This window comes from Lates calcarifer, linkage group LG8 (genome assembly GCF_001640805.2).
Source record: "Lates calcarifer isolate ASB-BC8 linkage group LG8, TLL_Latcal_v3, whole genome shotgun sequence".
NCBI lineage: Eukaryota > Metazoa > Chordata > Actinopteri > Centropomidae > Lates > Lates calcarifer.
The window spans coordinates 7,130,100-7,149,903 of NC_066840.1; the positions used below are offsets into that span (position 1 = coordinate 7,130,100).

General features: G+C 42.4%; 2 protein-coding genes across 3 annotated transcripts in view; one reads left to right on the plus strand and one right to left on the minus strand.

The window, feature by feature from the left end:
• The first annotated feature begins 41 nt into the window (after positions 1 to 41).
• Positions 42 to 4,727, plus strand: bnip1a (BCL2 interacting protein 1a). The gene is made up of 6 exons (XM_018675531.2): positions 42 to 164; positions 1,178 to 1,270; positions 2,301 to 2,392; positions 2,485 to 2,589; positions 2,759 to 2,877; positions 3,068 to 4,727. Exons 1-6 carry the CDS (start codon positions 84 to 86, stop codon positions 3,262 to 3,264), a joined length of 687 nt encoding a protein of 228 aa, XP_018531047.1. The 5' UTR covers positions 42 to 83; the 3' UTR covers positions 3,265 to 4,727.
• Positions 4,728 to 4,828: 101 nt separating this feature from the next.
• Positions 4,829 to 19,804, minus strand: part of nkx2.5 (NK2 homeobox 5) — a 29,884-nt gene continuing 14,908 nt past the window's right edge. The window contains exons 2-3 of one of the 2 annotated variants that reach the window (XM_051072201.1): positions 7,690 to 8,066; positions 4,829 to 6,949 (exon numbers count right to left, since the gene is read on the minus strand). In XM_051072201.1, coding sequence (XP_050928158.1) covers positions 6,336 to 6,949; positions 7,690 to 8,002 — 927 coding nt within the window. In that variant the 5' untranslated portion in view covers positions 8,003 to 8,066 and the 3' untranslated portion in view covers positions 4,829 to 6,335. Of the gene's footprint in view, positions 6,950 to 7,689; positions 10,111 to 19,804 lie in introns of those variants that run through there. The other variant, XM_018675530.2, reaches the window with a different exon arrangement.

A 19,804-nucleotide genomic window follows, 5' to 3' on the forward strand; every position in this document is an offset into this window, starting at 1 on the left:
TGACAGTTGCAGCCGTAGACTGTGGCCGTGGCTCAAAATCAGGCTTCCTGCTTTCCGTAGCTTGAGCCGACTACGTTGGCAACATGGCGTCCTCAGATGTCCACGTCCGAATATGTGAACAAGAAATACTCAAATATGACTTGGAAATCAAAGCTCTCATCCAGGTGCGAATATTTATGTGGTAAGAATAGTTAGTGCTACGTTACAACGTGAGTATTTGACTTTGTCAATAAGGAGAAACGTGTTTTTAGTCTGAGAGCATCTCCCGCCGGTATACCGACGGTCCGAGCAGCAACACGAGCTACCGGTGAAGTTAAAGTACTCTAACGTATTTCTTTACGTCAAAATAACTTGTTAAATTTGCCAACCAGCAAGTTCAGGGGATGTAATGAGATGGGGAATAAACGACCAGTGTGCTAAATTAGCTTAAAGACAACGTTAGCTCATTCAGTTAGGGAGAAAAACCGAAACTGATTTTCACCTTGAAATGTTTCAATGTGCTTTAAATCAAACCACCCATTCACCGAGCTCTCTTAGATCAGCACATATGGCCCTACAGTTTTTTGTGTGTGTCTGTACACCTTGTCTTTGAGCACATTTGTAATGAACAACTATTTCAGAAGCGATTAATCATTAACAGTCTAATATCATGAAGAAGCTCCAGTCCAACATTTACTGCCTTCAGTTTCTCAGATGTGATGATTTGTTCTTTTCTGTTCATCTGTTCTCTGTACATCATTGTAAACTGAAAATCTTTGAGTTTTTGATTTAGACATTTGCAGGGCAAGATATTAGCATCTTTATTTTTGAAAATAACTCATAATTAAACAGTCCTGACAGATAATCAGATGACTTAATAATTAATGTAATCTTTCACAGCTGTCTAATAGCTATTAATCTATGACTATATTGCCATTTCATTGCACATCATTATTGAGTGTTCAGTTTGAATCACTGAATAAATCAGAGATGTGGGTGATGATTCAGAAACTAGAACAGACTCACTCTAAAGCACTTTAATCCCTCTCATTCTTTGTCCTGAGAGAGCAACAGAACACTTCTCGTCCAGCTCTGTTTCCTTGTCCTCTCAAATGAGTGCAACATATTAGCTTCAGCTAACAGTGATGCAGGAGGCGTGTACTTTATATCTCTCATTCTTGTTTCAACATGTCACCAGGATATCACCGAGTGCACAGGTCCTCAAAGCAAGCTGACAGAACTGAACGCAGATGTGAAGAAGAGTTTCCACAATCTCAGACTGCGGATTCAGGTAAGAAACACTATTTGTTAATACCTCTCTAGGCATGTACGTGTATCATGATAATGACACAGCATAAATGAGTACACCCCTCTGTAACCTAAATAATTCAGATTTCTCTTTACAACATCTTGGGCTCTTATATGGTGTAATATTTCAGCAGTGTATCAATTACCAATCTAACATGTCAATACTGAACAGGAAAATGTGATTTTGTGATCGAAATGATACAAGACCATGTTACAAAAATTAGTACACCTTCCTGAAAGTGACAAAATAAAACTTATTAAAACATTTTCTGGGGCATGTTAAGGGCAGTTGATCAGCAGATGAGTCAGTTGAACCATCACACTCAAGCAGGTGTAGTTGGTTGATTTAACCTATCGAATCAGTCTCAGACTTACTCAACATGAACTGTTAGGAGACCGGAGAAAGAAAATTATTTCATTGTGCAAAAGGAAACAAGGGTACGAGAGGATTAGCAAATCACTGTTAGTTAAGTCAGATCACAGTTATACAGAAATGTAGAAAGTATGGACTTGTCATGAGCTCCCCAAACTGAGAGGGAAATGTGAACTAAGTACCTCAGAGCTAGTCATAGCTGTGGAAAGCCAAACTGGAGGCACTGTTTCATCTTATGGAATAAGACACACCCTGCATAGAGGTGGAATGAGTGGTTATTGTCCACGCAGAAGGCCACTGCTGAAGCCAAAGCTTTTGTAAAAGCCCATGTTAAGACTTTTGGGATCAGTCTTTTTTGGATCTGCAGCCATCCAGAATGTATGGTGTCGCAAGAGGGTAGTCCGAGGTTTATTGTCCCCACAGTGCAGTTCTTATATGAGAATAGATGTGTGGGAGTGGTGCTTCACTGATGTACTGCGAAATCCGGAAAGACGATGCTACGCTCTCTCCACACCATCATTTTAAGCAACTCTCCCCAGTTTACTGATTTTACAGTGATTGATGACATAATATGTTAAATATATGTTTAATCATTTTAAATTTTGTCACCTTTCCATGTGCTATTTTATCCCTTTGACAGGATTTAGAGCAGATGGCGATGGAGCAAGACAAAGAGTCAGACAAGCAGGCTTTGATCAGTCAGGTAGAAGGACACAGGAAACAGATGCTGAGGTAATGTCCTTCCATTTCCTGAATTCTGAATGTCAGTGAAATGTTGAATAATTTATCAACAACTTGTTTTTTTTTTTTTGTATATTCCACAGTAACCAAACAGTTTGGAGGAAAGCCAACCTTGCCAGCAAACTGTCCATAGACAATATGGAAAAGCAGGCACTTCTTAATGGAGCCGATAGCACTGTGAGACAGAGGTGAGCTGACAGTGTGACCTAATGGTTAGAAACAGAGTATCTTTAAACAACATGCAAAATGTTGCCAGTGTTGTATTTAGAATTTGTCACATTGGGGATACGTGTAATTAGTGCGAGGACATCTAGTGTGTAGAAATAACATCTCATTTTGTGTATCTCTCTCTCTCAGGAAGATGACCAAAGAGGGCCTGGCCCAGACAACCAGCGACATTACAGAAAATCTCATGAGCATCAGCCGGATGATGGCCCAGCAGGTTCAGCAGAGCGAGGAGACTATGACGTCACTAGGTTAGTGAGGGAGACGCTTAAAGTAGGGAGTGTTTTATCAGAATTCCTAATTACCCTGCATTAGAGGTCAGCCTGATTTAATGCACACCATCTGACATGAATATCTATTGATATTAATAATGTGTGAAACCTCCACCCGCCTGTCAAGAAAAGGCTTTGTGTTTAAAACAGTTTTCTCCTCTGTTCGAAGCAACCTCCTCAAGGACAATCCAGGAGACCAACGAGGAATTTAAGACCATGACTGGGACCATCCAGCTCGGGAGAAAACTCATCACCAAGTACAACCGCAGGGAGCTGACTGATAAACTCCTCATCTTCCTGGCGTTGGCTCTCTTCCTCGCCACAGTTCTCTACATCCTTAAGAAGAGACTCTTCCCCTTCCTGTAAACCAGGTACCTCTGAGGAGCCCCCCCTCCCATAACCACACACAGTACTTTCCACAGTCAGCGCAAATGATTTAAACAATTGTGAATGCTGCGGATCATATTACACACACGCTATACATTAGTGTCTGCTCAGTGGAATGTGGTCTGCTCACTCGACCGAACCGTGACGCTGCTGAGGGTGAAATATTGTCCACAAAGAGGAAGATAAACCTCCGCACCTATCGCTCCATGCAGTGTTTTATTTACTGAACAGAGTTTTTTTCATCAATCAAAGTGAATCATTCATTAATGAGTGTGAACTCATGCACAGGTTGAAGTCCGTCTTCAGTTAGTGAGACAGTAATGCCGTGCATTGCTTTAGGTCAGGTCAGACATGGAAGGACAGACAGCCCATAGAAATCTTTTCTTTTACACATTCCTGTGAAGCATCCAGCTCAGTTTTAATTTCATAATTACCGATGACGCAGAGGTTACCAAAAAATGGTATTTCCTGGACCAGTTTGCTTCAGATTTAGTCATGAATGCTGGTAATGTCTACATAGAATTTCAGTAAAAATCGAATTTGATTATCACAAACTAGTGCCGCTGTTCATATCAGTTCAACATGCTTTTACTGGCATGAATAGTTTGAAAACAGTATTGCCAATTAGGAAAAAAATGGCACAAAAAATGTTGGATAGGTTTGTGTAACACAAAAGAAGCTTCTTTTCATATGTTCCTCAGTAACTTATGTTTAAACCAAACCACTGTTTTTTCATCTGATATCATAACATCATTGTGCAAATCATGCACAAGCCTTTTACGTAATTCTTATTTTATTTATAATGAAATACTGTGTAATTATTGTAAGGTATAATTTATTATTACATTATGATGAGCTGATGCTATTTTTGAGAATAGAAATATTTAGATGATTTTTAACTTTAATACAGCACAAGCACATCTGCACTCACTCGCTGTTTTCACTAAGCAGAATGGCACCGTGTATGTGCACTTGAAACTGTGCCTATGTTTTATTCAGCTGGCATGCAAACCAAAAAAAAACCTTTATTCAAGTGTAAGAATCGGCACACTCTTGTCCGTCTCTGCCCGCGTTAGCCTGTCTCTGGTCTGCAGCGCAGCAGAAAAGCTCAGAAAAGCAGTGGCAGTCATCACACTGGCAGAGATAGAGCAGCATGCATCCCTGCCTTTCTTCAGATAAGACCCGGAAAAGCAGATTATTCCGACCCGTTTCCCTCTCCCTTTCCAGTGTGGGTGGAGGTTGAGGGGGGATATTTTTAGGTTTGTGTGGCGCTGTTATCTGACATTGCCTTTTCAACACCTCAGAGGAGAGGGTGGCCAGAGGAGCTACATGACCTTGCTACCCTTTCTGCAATGGCCCGGCATTGCCATTTATTTAAATATATGTAAATGCTATCAGTATTGATCATCAATAAACACAGAGTCCTCTGGCTTGATGTTTGACATGTGCATCACATGTGTGTTTGTGGGTGTGTGTTGTTAAAAATGAGATAGAAGACAACAGAGTGTGTGTGGAGAGTCCTGAGAGATGCCTAAGCATCTCTTACTCGTGTAAAGTGGTGGCAGTTGGGCAGAGCCCGTTTCTAGTCTGTTCATATAACTGCGCACTTAGATGAGGCCTCTGGCTCTCTGTCAAGCAAATTGGACTATTCTTGCATTTAGCACCATGATAGTGTCAATCAAGTGTTTGGGTTTGTATCTGGACAAGTGGGCTGAGGTCTCAGGGGAGTGCACACGGCACCAAACCGATGGTATAAAGAGGAGCCAAACCACTAACAGGAATCTCAGCAACTCCACTTTCATGCTGGGCACAGCTTTGTTCAGTTAGTATTTAATTACATTAAATGTATATTTTGTATTCTACATATTTTACTGCTGAGCGTGAGTCCAGTTAAACTTAGACTATTGCAATTTCTCAAATGAAACACAATAATGACTCAGCAAGGTTTCAAAAAAAGATAACTTTTAATAATCAACTGTACTGTCCAAAAATAGATAAATATCTTTGATCAGCAAACATCTTGAATGTCCTGATATTTACAAGTACAGAGAAAAGGCTGGTGACTCTCAGGACGGCTTTTCACAGATTAAATCTGTGTATAAACGCCTTATATGCACAATTCAGTGCATGTAAATGAGAATTTTTACATACCACAGAATTAGTAAAAGCGCTTCATGATCAGAACCTGATTTTAAACTGTTAATACAAGTCAAGGTCATGGCTCACAGCCGACTCTGTCCCAGCAACTTTTAAACACGTGTAGAGTGTACTGTGGCTGACAGCGGGTTGTAAAAAGTGTAAACTTTTAACAACCTTTTAACCCTGTTTGAGATTATTGAAGGAAGCTTCCTAACAGCCACTTGAACATTTTAACCAGACACAAACCATATGATGGTTTTACTGATGTTATAGGCTCCTTTATGTGGGTCTATCTCAACCATTAGGAGACTCAGAGGCATGGATTATATATTGTCATTATTATAGTTCACTATTGCATATTATTTATATAGGCCACTGTAGGTTTAATGGTTTTCTAATGCTGTTTTTCTGAGTGTATTTTTTTTAATGATATAGGAATAGCCAGAGCCAATTTCAAATTAAAAGTAACAATGAAGGAATAATAATAATGATAATAATAATAACAATAATAAATGATATCGCCTATATTATTTAGCCGAAATTGTTACTATTTAGGTAGTATTTTATTTTTAATGTCTGATTTCTGTAGGAAATAAAATTGGGAGAAAAACAATTAGTGGTGGGACAAATTTAAACTTTAACAAAACATGTAAAGAACTGTTGTCGCAACTTGATTTTTCATTTCTCTCAAATTACACGTCTGTGCGCTAATGTCACGAAAATAAATGAAAATGTATCTATTCAGACAAAAAACTGGTGCTGAAAACAAAAACGAAAAACTAGCAATAGTAAGTTATTAAATATAAGAGAAGTTACATAAACTTCGCAATGCCTATAAAAATGCATGCAGTCAGAAAATAATCCCGTTAAACTGTGTAGGTGACATGACTATTTGATATACTGTCCCTTGTTCACCATGTCCTAATGCCATGTAATGAGGACACCCCATTACTGGAGGAGAATGTGTTCTGCACATTATTCAGGTCTCCCACCCCAAAGTTCATGTAGTTCCCGTTGTTGGAGGATCCTTGCATAGTTTGCATCGTGGCTGCAGGATAGTTACACGCATAGTTCGTGTTGCAGCCGGGGCTGGTGTAGTTACTGAAAGCTGGGTAGTTGTTATAAGCGAAATGGTTGATGTGACCCATGCTGTAGGAGGGGTTGTAGGCCGCCGTGTCTGCCGCCAGGCAAGGCTTCCCGTCCCGCACCAGCACCGGCACCGACACCCTCCTGGGCGGCGGCAGAGATACCATCTCCAGGCTCTGGTCCTGCCTCTGCCTCTTGCACTTGTACCTCCTGTTCTGGAACCAGATCTTCACCTGGGTCGGGGTGAGTTTGAGCACCCCGGCCAGGTGGTCTCTCTCCGGGGCGGAAAGGTACCTCTGCTGCTTGAAGCGGCGCTCCAGCTCGTACACCTGCGCCTGGGAGAAGAGGACCCGCGGCTTCCTGCGCCTCCGGGGCTTGGGTCGATCCGTATCCTCGGTTTTGATGTCCTCCGCATGCTCGACAGGACGACTGAACTCCTCTGATTAAACCAGACAGAAAGAAAATCATGAAGCAAATGTGACTTCTTATCAGAGGGACATTTATTTTTGGAGACTCTTATGAAGCTATTTTGCTGCTACTAAATGCACCAATAATAACAGGAGTGATGTGAATAATGAATATTGATGATGATGATAATTCTAACAATAATTATATGATATTATATGGCTATTATGTTATATATATATATATATATATATATATATATATATATATATATATATATATATATATATATATATATATAATAGCCATAGCATTGATAGGCTATAGTGTCAATTCTGTTAAGTTTTGTGCTTCAGGTAATTCCCATAGCCAGCCATGATGCTTTCAGTGTAAGCTCTGGAAAAAAAATACATACAATTTACAAATATGTAACATTAGAGACCAGCAAACAAATAACTCGATGTAATCAATGTTAAATATTCAAGTGCAGTTTTTGTAGTACTGACATTCATTTCTTATAAATATGCTTTAAATCTTAAATAGTCTAACAGGCCTACAAGACAATGCTGAGCATCAACTAAACTTTTATTTTGGCTTAACACTTAAAATACGGTTTAAAAGCTTGTATCCAGAAGAAGAAGAAAAAAGTTTCCAATCAGAGTTTGCTGCTTTAGTTGAGTTTAGAGTATCAGTTGCACACCTGACAGAACATGAGTGTGTAGGCCTGTAATCACAGGCCTACAGGATTAAAAAAAAATCATCCCATTAACTCACCTTTTCTGCGTTTCCCCTCAAACGCGTCTGATTTCCCATCCTTAACTATATCCATCTCTATGAGAGATTTCCCATAAAAGGCGGTGGCAAAGCTGAGGGCATTGCCTCTGCCTGTTCTGGACTCGTGGGGGTCTTCTCCAAACAGCGAGGCGGCGGCGGCGGACGACATGTCCCGCAGAGGCTCCTGCTTCAGTCGGGCCAGCATGCAGGAGGAGGAAGAGGAGGATGATGATGACGAGGAGGAGGAGGAGGAGGTGGAGGTCGGCACGGTGCAACAGTCCATACGAGAAGAAACGTCCAGAGAAGACACCATAACTTCGTGACTCTGCTCCAAGTTTAATATGTCCTTAACAGAGAAGGGAGTGGACGTGCTGGGACTGGGAAACATTGCCAAGAAAAAAAAAAAAGAAAGAAAGAAAGAAAGAAAACCTATTAACCTGTCATATGGAAGCAATGAGAAGACGTCAACAAACTCCCTCTCCTTCCAGGCAATATTTACTGGATTTAAGTATTAGTTTGGTATACCAGGCTGATCTTGAGTGAAGTGTGCATTTTGAATGTCAACTCTGTCTCCAAACTTTTTTTCTTGGCCTCCCTCTCCTCCCTGCGTCACCCGGAGGGAGGGAGGGAGGGAGCCAGTGGGACCCTCTGTATGGAGCCACTGGTACTCCCACTTCATGACGTAAAGTGATGTCTGGTACATGTTAGGCCTGATGTTACTTATAGGCCTATATGTGTTCACCCAGTGCAAAAACACCCAACCGGCCTCCATCGTATTATTTAAAATATATCAGTGATTTTCTGTGGCTTTAATGGAGACACGTGTCTTAGTTTGCAGTAGCTATATTTGAATTAAGAGAAATTATAAATACCTAGTTAGATGGATATTTTTTCTCATGTGTAGTTCATCACTACGCACAATTTAAACGCGTTTCCGGTTCATTCTACACACCCAGTATTTGGCCGAATGTTTACACGCATCTTCAAGTACCGAGAGAAATAATTTATCCAACTGAGTGTACATCAAAACTCTGTAATAACAACTGAGGAGCTCAACTTGCTTTATTTAGGTTTAACCTGGGGGAATTAACAGGGGTTCTGTGAGTCTGATAATGTCGATCGTGCGCGTGCATGTGTTGGTTTGTGTGCCCCCCCCCCCCCCCCGCCTTCCGACGGGAAACTGAGCAGACGACAGGTTGGGTCCCAGAGCACAGAACCTGAAACCAGGAGCGACACACTCTGCTGTCTGCCTCCCAAGAGATTCTGGAGCCACTGTCTGCCTTATCAGGACGTGATAACAGACGACAACAAACCTGCTCACACACACAGACACACACACGTTCCCACCCACGCTGCAGGCCAGGTTATCCTAAAGAAGTGTCACATATGACACCCAAGTTTTAACCAGTAAAACAGCCCCGTTTTATCGCCCTTAAGCTTTTTGATTTCGCAGTCTTTCTGACTTTTTGTTCAGTTCCAAGACAGGCAATCATCTTCAGGTTCCTCTCCACACATCAGCTCCAGCTGTGCGCTCTTCAGTCTAATGAGATGATGTCAATTAAGCGCACAATCAGCATATACATAGATCACAATAACAATGTGTAAATCATTTCACCGTGCAGCAGTAAAAACGGAGACAACTGTGCGTCATGACGCATGGCCCTGCATGTGTTTTTTCCCCCCCCGCGCGGTTGGCACTAAACCTGCTATTTAATGCCTGTGGAGACGGTCACAGGAGACAGACAGTATTATCGTTTGTTTTATCTTCAGCGTTTAGCGCAGCCACGGGGTAAATGGGTCCCCCTGTCTCCGACCCGGCGATGGTGTTTATAGTTTTAAAGACTATTTGTGCGCCTCGCCAGCTGATGAATGGCCGTAAAATCTTTCTCAGGCGCACTGAAGAGTCAACACTGGCCCGGCTCTTGCTGTAATAATTGGCGAAATAAAGTAAACGCACGGGGGTGGGGGGGTGGGGGCAGAAGACACGGGAAAATGTTTTCATCATGATTGATTTCCACTGGCCTCGCGCAGACTGAGTGTAATGTTTTGGTGAAATAGCAGTTTTCTCGGTTTTCTGTCTTTAATTAGAAATAAAACAAACTGTAGGCTGCCTCATGGATTATCCACCGAATAGAATACGTCTTCACTCTTACTGGATAGTAAACTATTGTGTCAACTGTAAATTGAACATGACAGGTCTGGTATGTGTTTCATATCCCTAATGCTTCGTCCTGCAGCAGCAGCCCTGCAGTCCCCTTTGACCTGTCTTTCTGCAGCACATCTCCAACTCAGATAAAGCTTCAGATAAGGTTGCTTAAAAACTTCCGCTGCACGAACGTGTGGGTATTTTGAGGGCTGCGTGTCGTGGGGAGCCTCTCCGCGCGCGCCAGTGTGTGTGTGTGTGTGTGTGAGAGAGAGAGAGAGAGGAGAGAGAGAGAGAGAGAGAGAGAGAGAGAGAGAGCAAAATTAAAATTTTTGTGTCTTGTCTAAACGTTCCTGGTAGAGCACGACGCCGCTGGTATTCTCTGTCCCGGAGGCCCATGGGCGATTTAGATCCATTAACTGTTTGGTAATTAGACTAATGAGGATTTAACAGGCTCATTAAGATATAATCCTGTTAAGAATGACATACGTTTTACCCTTTCTCCACAAAATGCTAGTTCGCCTCAGTCCCTGTTGGAAAAGAAAATGTCAGAGCGTTGCAGTGGTGAGCAAAGTAAATCTGTCTAAAACTTTGTACAGAATTAAAAACTCAGTATTTGCAAAAGAAGACAAAAAATATTTTGTAAAACGTTGAAGTATCATACTAAGGAATGGCATCTTGTTGAATCATGGATGCACTATTACTGAATATATGTAGTGAGTATGTTAACGTTTTTAGATCCTTCAGCTGGTGTAACTTTAACTATTAGCTTGTTTAAACCTCATATTTAATAATATCTATTATATGTAATTATGTAATTCTAAATTGCAAAGTAACTGACCTCATCTGTAGTGAATTTGAAATTTAGTGAGTAAAAAAATCAAACATTGTTGCTCAGCACCGTCCTCAAAAAGTTACTGGATAGTAGTATGATACATGAGTAAATGTACAATAATTACTTTCAATCCCTGAGACATTGTTGAGAAACTGAAATAAAGAAAAAAAGAAGAAACCCCTTGATAAAATAACAAACACAATGTTAAATGCACTAGAAGAGAAGCCTGATATATATAGTGAAATGTTAATATTCACATACATATTTAGCAGTATATATACATAAACATATACAAATCTATATGCACACATAAATGTATTTTTTAAACTCCAATGTACATATATACATATACATACACATCCAAATACTATATATGTATGTATATACATGCATGTGAAAAGATAATAATGTGTAAAACATTAGAATAAAGTGAAATTCATTCAATGGAACATTTTTCTTTGACGAGTTAAGATGGAGAAACGGTGAACACACAGTGACCTGACAGACTCCCACTCCAGGGACAGTCAGGAGGGCCTGTTAGAAGGTTTCACAACACACCCCGGTTCATACAGAGTCACAAGATCTGTTATGTTGAGATCTGCAAAAACTGTAAACTTCATTGGCAACAACTGAGAGCAGTGATGTGCTCTGTTTGGATATATCAAGATTCTGGCTGCTGCTTTCTGATGAGAGGTTTTCTTAAAAGGAAAATAATCCAAATGGGAGAAAATACCACTGTTTCTTGACCATTTATGGTTACTCCAGAAAGTTTTAAAAGACAGCTCTCTACTCTGTTGGATAATAAATTTGTATTTCATTTGATTCTGAAATTTACATAATATTTTCTAGCCATTAAATTTTTGGATCAATTGAAACTTTTTAAAATAGTGTAATGGGCCAAAAAGAAGAATATCAATCATATAACAATGTGACACAACACTGTTTCACTGCTACACTAAATGAGAGATGAAATCACACAGGACTGCAAATCTACGATCCAGCAATGTCCATCAGTCTCACATATACTTATATATAATCTTGTCAACCAGTACAATGCTCCAGACTGAACATTTTCTATGCCAAATGGGAACTATGGTGACATGCAGCATCCACATAAAAGAAAATAGGAATAAAAATTGTTGCACTTTGAAATTAAATTCATTCAATATTTACATTTATCTGAATATTTTTGATACTGTACATTTCTATGAGGAATCTGGTGAATCACTGAAAACCCAACACAATTCTCATCTCATCATCCTATTAATATAAAGTTAAACATTTTAACAGAATAAGTGTTTCCAACTTTTTGCAGATTAACTTACCATAAAGAATGGCTGGACCTGAAATTAAAATAGTTTCGATCTCATTAAGCTTCAAATTACAGATGAACCTTGAACTGATTCCGAGTATGGTCGCATCAAAATATCAGACGTCACAGCTCTGGTGTGACCCAGCAGATCTGTAGCCTGATACAGTTTAAATTCATATCACCACCTGTTTTTCCATCTTTCTTCTCAAGAGTTCTTTATATATTTTATTTCCCAGTGCCCCCCCCCCCCTCCCCGTGTATCAGTTAATGGGTGATACAGTCAAATTTGCTTCTGGTCCAAGGTCAGGTCTTGGCAACTGCGCTCTCACGCTGCGTCTCCATCTCTGCTGCACCCTGGATGTTTCACATAATATTAGTAACAGGACGTTGACTGATGTGGTTTACTGGCTGATGAGTTAAATCTCTGGCCCCTTGCCCCCTGAATCCTCTCCACTGCTCCCCTTTTTGAGTTACACCACCACCATGTGGCTGCTGCAGGAACACACTCCGACTTTAGTTTTGACCATTTACTTCATTGATTATGATAAAAATGTGGTGTGTTGTTGGGAAAATGAAAACAGTGGAGATTCTGCTGCGGCAGAGATCATTCGCTGGTCAGCACAATGTATCAGTTATTGCGTGACATGACTGCAGCCACGAGCATCCGCTGATCTGGAGTCGGGTTTATTGTAACTGGAAACTGCACTGAATATGGCAGCGATGTCGAGTGCCATCTGTCTGTGCATCATTTGTCTTGTCTGTGATGGAGGGAGCAGCATCCCCTTCATCTACCCTCCATCCTCTCCCTCCTCCCTCCCCCACCTCCCACAACCCTCACACACACTCCCCAGGTCATGTTCATAGGCTTGGCAGGGCTTCACATAGTCCTCTGCTGAGTTCAAGGTGATGTTAGGGCCCCCGGGGGACATAAGAGGATGGATCTGATTTAGTTTTGTCTACAGCCCTCTACAGCTGATGTATGAGCTCAGTAGTAAGATATTGCTGTTTTGTAGCTCATGAGCTGATGAATGGATTTTAAGGGACAGGTTGTGCTATGTTGACATATGTGGACTGGATGTGCAACAAGGACTCACAAGAGACATTTTTAATGATTAAAATTGAAGCTGCAGAGGCCCTGGTGTAAGTCAAGCTCCAAAAACACTGGATCATACAGTTCCCATAATGCAACTCAGCAGCATCTTTTCTTAGATTTTATCTGCCTGTAAAATGCCTTATCTGTTAAACTCCACATCCCCTGTTTGTAACACTGTTGAATCTTGACACTGAATCTTGACCAATGGTTTTAATGCGCCTACAATGAACTGCAGGTTTCCCCAGTCGAGGATTTTTCCCACATGTTGCTCCCCATCTCTCTCTCGCTGTCTCCCCACATTTATGAAGGATTGTCATCACTCAAGCAATATGCTATTATTCTTTATTACTATTGGACTATTCTCTGGCAAATGTATAACAGAGGATGTTATACAACTGTTTTTACAGACTACCCATGAAGCACCAGCCATGATGAGTAACTGACCTTTATGTGTGAAATCTATGGAATAATCCTTTAAATTGCTTTAATGGCATAAACCAGTTTCACTTTCTTCTGAAATCTTTTGATTGAACTAAAATTTTGTTTCTATATTTTTGCTTGAACAACATGCACAAGGCTCCACTCAGCAGGCTGCTGTTACATTTTACTATTGTACAGTTTTGATTATTGTCCAGTCTCAGTTTAGTGAGAAACCTTCACTCCCCTGACAGAATATTTCTTCCAGTGCTGCTGGAAGTTTTGTATCTCCAACTCCAAGGTTGCCTTGTACAGTTACGCTTCTCACCTGTCTAGCAACACAACACTTTTGCACTGTAACCTGCTGCGTCGGTCTGGATGTGGCTTTTGCTGTGTTAGCATGACAATCAGCCACAGGGGGGCAGCATCACACAGTACTTCACTAACTCCTACAATAATAGCTCAAAGTCATCATGTCTTTTTGGATTAAAGAAACATGTGTTAATGTTTTTTTTTTCTGCCATTTCTCCCCCTACCCATGTTCTCTTGAAAGCTGTGTACAGGTGAGACCATCTGACTCATACACAAATGATTCTGCCTCAGAAATGTGTTTGTCTGATCTGTCCATTTTAACTTTTCAGCTCTAAATTACACTTGACTGGTGTACTAGCAGCTATATAATTTCCCTAATGCTCGGCCTATTTGTAAATATACAGTGTAACTCTGTGTCCTCCTTTGTCCCCTCTTTAAATATTAGTTTTCATGATCATGAGCTCATCACTCCAGAGTCCTCCAGTGACCCAGCACCGACTATGTGCCCTGAGGTTTACAGCGTCTCTCCGCGAGCCTGCTTGTGCTGTATCAGCTGCCGTTGCTTTATGGCCCTTAATTCACCCAGCCTTCCATGAGCCCATTTAACATGCTGACTGCTCCGTTTTCCATGCAATTGGAGTTGACCAAGAAATGAGGTAAGAGCATTGCTAATAGGCTAAATGACCAACATTGTAATAAGGCTTGCAGGAGCAGCTTGATTACCACACTTGGCCCAATGGATAATTCAGTGTGGAGACAAAGGTGACGTGGAGAGAGAACTGGTCTCTGTGCACGTCTCTGGTCAAGGATGAGCCCTCTGCCACCCATCAGGTTCTGACACTTGCACACACACACACATAGCCGTGACGTACATACTGTATTGCCAGTGAGGCCACCACGTCCTTGGCATCATCATGTGTGCTTCCTGTGCAAAAACTCTGGTAGTACGCACACATAAACACATCATTCAGTAACTCTCAGTCCAATTTCAGCACCTCAAATTGTGTGGCAAGTTCTGCAGCATTTAGAGCATCGATCATTGTGTCGTCATCTCGGCACAGAGGTCCTGGCTGGACAGATCGGACACTGCTGCATCCAAGTCTGGCCCAGTTTTAGTGTTTGACAGTGGGCTTGAGGGACACCAACATGATGGCTGGACACATGTCTTGGACACTCCCTAAGAAGTCTGTTGAACAGGTTGAAACACAGTGAAGGAAAATGGGCTAATTGTAATGCTATAAGTGCTTCTCTGTGTGCTTGAGCTGAGCCACCAAGTCACCTTAGGAAGGCCAAGGCCGCGTAAGGTTACTGTATGGCCACTGTGTGTGTGTGTGTGTGTGTGTGTGTGTGTGTGTGAGAGAGAGAGAGAGAGAGACAGTGTGTTAATGTGTGTCCTCTCCCTGTCTTTCCTCACTGCCTGTCTCTCCCTCTCTAATGGGGACAGTATGAGAAGAGAGCTTGTGCTCCGTCTGGACCTTTCTAATTGCCCCTGCCACAGAGGCCTGATACAGCAAGACCCTGTGTTCCCAGCAGGTCAGGCGTGTGTGTGTGTGTGTGTGTGTGTGTGTGTGAGGGAGAGAGAGAGGGAGAGAGAGAGAGGTAGAAAGAGAGAGACTTGGGTAGACAGAATCATCACTCAGGTGGTGCTCCCTTGGCTCCACCACACAAATTCAGGCCCCACATAGAGAACACCATTCATTATAAATATCAGAGCTACAGGAGCAGAGCGCGAGTGGTGGGAAGAGATATGAGAGGGGGGAGGAGGAGGCACAGGAGGAGAGGGCAGAGGATAGGACGGGACAGAGAGATGAGCACGGAAAGAGAGTAGAGGAGTAAAGCGCAGGTAGATGTTAGATATTTGTTAGATGACATCCCAATAAATTCCACAGAAGCAAATCATTTAGCATCTTTATCAAGCCACTTTGTTTAGAGAAAGCTTCACAGGATGCACACGCGTACACACACACACACACACACACACACACAGGTATGCAGCTCCATCTTATCCTAGCACATAATCTTCCTGCAGCCCTAAGGCTCTCTGCTATACTGCCAGGCCAGGTTATGAAATCCACCCAGGGCCAGGTTACAAAAATCCTCTCTGTGGCATCTGCCAGGGAAGGCAGCTCAGTGTTGACAGATGGGCACAGCATTCCTGGGCCCCGGGCCTCGCCAGCGCACTGCCAGGAGCTGGACTGAAGGAGCCATGGAGAGGCTGACTGGCATTTCTTTACACCTATGTGCTTAATTTCTGTGGCGACCTCGAGGCACGTACAACATGAGTTACATTCCCTGAATGCTGCTCCTTCAAACTGACACGTAGGGGCAGTGATGGGTGTTACTGTGGAATGAATAGGGTAGTGATGGGTGTGGATTCAGGCATGTGTCTGATTTAATTAAAATGGGATGGTAGCCATGAGGGTCATCTTGATTCGGTCACTTCTCCTTGTTAATTTCCTGTGATTAAATTAAAAAAAAAAAAAAATCAGTAAAACCACAGAAAGAGTCATTTCTTTTTTCTTGTTTGATTCACATGCAGCATGAAGATCATCTGAATGTTTAAGATTTTTTTTTTTTTCTAGCGGTTTACCTCCATAGCTGAGGCAGGCTCAGTCCCATGCTGGCCCAGTTATGTGATCTATGTCCAGGCAGGGAAGAAAAGTTCGACCCCTTCCCCCCAGCCTCATGCTGCTTCCACAGGGATAATGTTTTACATGCTCAAGGTGAGTGGAATACCAGCGCAGCTCCCGTTAGCCCCGTGCTTTACTCGCTCAGGGTCCCCATTTCTCTGCCCTATCTACCACTGACCACCTGCTCCAACGCCGTCCCCTAACCAGGTCACACTAATGAAACCTGCATGTGGCCACTTAGCAGCCACTCAGACTGCACACACACAAATAAGATGCAGATGATTATAAGGGCAAGATATAGGGTTTTTTTTATCTTCTTTACTGCGAAAGTCAAACCATTTCTTGTGTTTTCACATGTAAAAAAAAATGTACAGTACATTCTACTTTGCAATTCAGCAGAACATTTGGAACACAAATATAGCTTTGGCATGGCTGAACTTAATAGGCTGGCATTCTGCAAAACCATGCCACATTCTCCGCAATCACCACTCTTTAACATCTAGCACTGCATGGACACAATGTTCCTAGATGCAGCGCATGGCGGGTGCCCTGCCAACTCCTCCGACAGTGAGAGATTACAGTGATTACTCCTAAAGCAGTCTCACTATGGACTGATGTATGCACGGGGGTCAGAAAAGGGGGGTGGCTGGGAGTGGGGGTGGGGGGCAGGAACATTGGTGAGTTTCACAGCCGAGAACAAAAAAGACCAGCAAACGTGAGCGAGTCGTTGACCTCAAAATCACTGTTAAAACACGGTGTCCCCATTTGGTAATTATCCTCCTCCAGAGATGAGGTCAGGCTGAAAATCAGCTGAAAACAAAGTGGGATGATAATGGCAGCGGTGACGACGGGAGCGAGAGAATGAAAAGGAGAGGAGAAGAGGACAGGGTGAAAATGAGAGAGAGAGAGAGAGAGAGAAAAGAGAGAGGAGCGAGAGAGAGAGAGAGAGAGAGTGTGTGTGGTGGAACTCACTGCTTGGTGTGAGTGAGCATGGGAAATGCGTGGGACCTCTGGACCATCACTGGCTCCAAGGGGATCTGTTTGGTGACTGACGCACACCAACGGACGTACATATATTCATGGGTACACACACACACACACACACACAACCAAGTGTGGAGCCATTCATTCACTTTGGCTTGGTCCTCTCAGAAACACTCCATTTAATGTTTGGCTGCAGCAGACGTCCATCTGAGCTACTTCACTGCCCTTTTTGTGAAATGCCTCTGTGAAATCTGCAAATTTAAACTATAAAACGCTCTCAAAAATTTTCATTTGTTGCACATTTCTTCATTTAAACAGTTAAAAAAAAATCTTCTTTCATCTGTGGTCTGCAGCTGTTGGTGATGCTTTTCACTTGTCGAGGTGGGTGATGCAAAACCAGTGCTGCCTAAACTGCACCAGCAGAGGGCAAAATCTGGTCAGAAACTATAATGGAGAGTCTCTCAAGCTCACGTGCATGTACACACAGACACACACACACGCAAACACACACACACACACACATTCATGTGCCTACATGTGCAGATGCACACCCCACTATTCAACACACACAGGCCTTACTATGTCAGGGTTTGCATTCTTCCGCTCATGGTAACATATAGTATATACAGCTCACAGCGTGAACAGTTTATATTACACAGTCTGCTGAGTGTATAGATCTGGATGTATAGCAGGCTTACTGAGCACCTCCCTCCACTGAAGTGCAATCATTGGCCCTTAAAGCTCAATCAGAGTATCATAAAATACCACATTTAAGGAGGAAAATGTGATGAATTGGCCTCTGAATTCACTTTATAGTGCACAAGGATCAAACTTCCACGCAGGTAGCTGTCATCTGTGAGCTGTGAGGTCTTCACGCTGACTCCCCTATGAGCTCACCTCGTGGTAGATTATGAGCCACTGGAGTATGTCTTGGTTCGAGCCAAACTCTGGCAGGATTCAGCATGATGCGGTCGTTTCTCATGTCTTGGTTATTTTTATGGCCGAGGTGGTGGTGGAGCCGTTGGGAGGTCTGATTACCCTTCGAAATAAGCCAATACAATCAAAGCTCCCTGCAGGGGCTGATAACAGGGCGCTACTCTGTGAATCCAGCTTTGATGAAGCAAGACTGCAAAGGGCGGCTGTGAGAATCGGCATGTTATTACGCAGCATTTAACATACTCTGCACATTGGGCTCCAATCGAGGTGAGCCATGCGGGCCCACGCCTGTGCAGCTTTTTTTAATGCTGCGCTTTTATGTTTCATATACATCTGTGCAGAGACGTTAGCCATAGGTGGTTTAGGTCAGCTGTTGTCAAGCCCATGCTGAGGGTTGAGGGAAACAGAGACGCTCAGGGCCATGACGTGTGCTGTTACTGCATGCGTGTGCACTTTTATACGGCTTTAATTACAGACTGTGAACACAGACAGACTTGTTTATTCTGCTGCGTAGTATACACTGAGGCCTGGTTGGCACCACAAACACACGTGCCACACACACACACACATACACACACACAGGCGTGCACACACACATACACACACACACACACACGCTGCTTTGTAGTAGTAAAAGTATCTATCCTGGACAGCGCAGCAGGTTGTACCTGCCAGTTGAGTGAGTCACTTGTATTTTATGTCCATTAATTCAGTCATTTATGGATATCTGAGAACAGGACATCACCACAAACAGGCAAGGTCGTCTGACATTAAAAAGCTCTTCTTTTCATCATTTTTGTGATAAATAGCTCACATCTTTTTCTACTTTGCAACATTAAGCAATTCAAAGTTTTATTGTAAGCTATCTCCGCCATAAAGTTGTATTCGAATTCCCCCAGCTTAAACAAACTATCTAAAGCTATTTAAAGGGCATCAGCCTAACATAGGCTGCTTTATTTTGAGTAGACGAAGAAGGTATAAATAGACTTTGAGGAGCGCAACAAGCGAATGCTTCATGTGAAATGGCTGGCGTTACATCATTGCCTGTGAGAGTGAAGTTCTGGAGAGGCGCTGGGCTCTCTGGGCCAGCCATTATGGTTTGTACTAATGTTCTGGTTTCACAATCCAAACATTCTAAGAGCTGTTATTTGCTCTCTTTTTCCCTTTTACTCAGTAATTCTGCTTCTTTTTTTCAGCCGAGCAAAGCTGTCAACAGAGAGGAGAAGCAGCTTTAAGTGGGAGACAGAAAAGGGATGGAGGAGGAGGAGGAGAGAGACGGGAAGAAGAGAGAAAGAAGGCAAAGTAACACAACAGAAACAGGATGGACTTTTAAGTTTGTAAACGGTATCACCTGTGTGGTAAGATCATAACATACCATGTGGCCTTATACATCTTTCCATATTGAGGAGTATGGGTCTATCCATGTGTGTGCAGAAAGAGGTCAGTTTGACCA

Coding starts and splice junctions, on each gene's coding strand:
- bnip1a (XM_018675531.2), top strand. CDS start 84: ATGGCGTCCTCAGATGTCCACGTCCGAATATGTGAACAAGAAATACTC. Junction 1,271..2,300: donor ATCTCAGACTGCGGATTCAG/GTAAGAAACACT, acceptor TCCCTTTGACAG/GATTTAGAGCAGATGGCGAT. Junction 2,878..3,067: donor GGAGACTATGACGTCACTAG/GTTAGTGAGGGA, acceptor CTCTGTTCGAAG/CAACCTCCTCAAGGACAATC.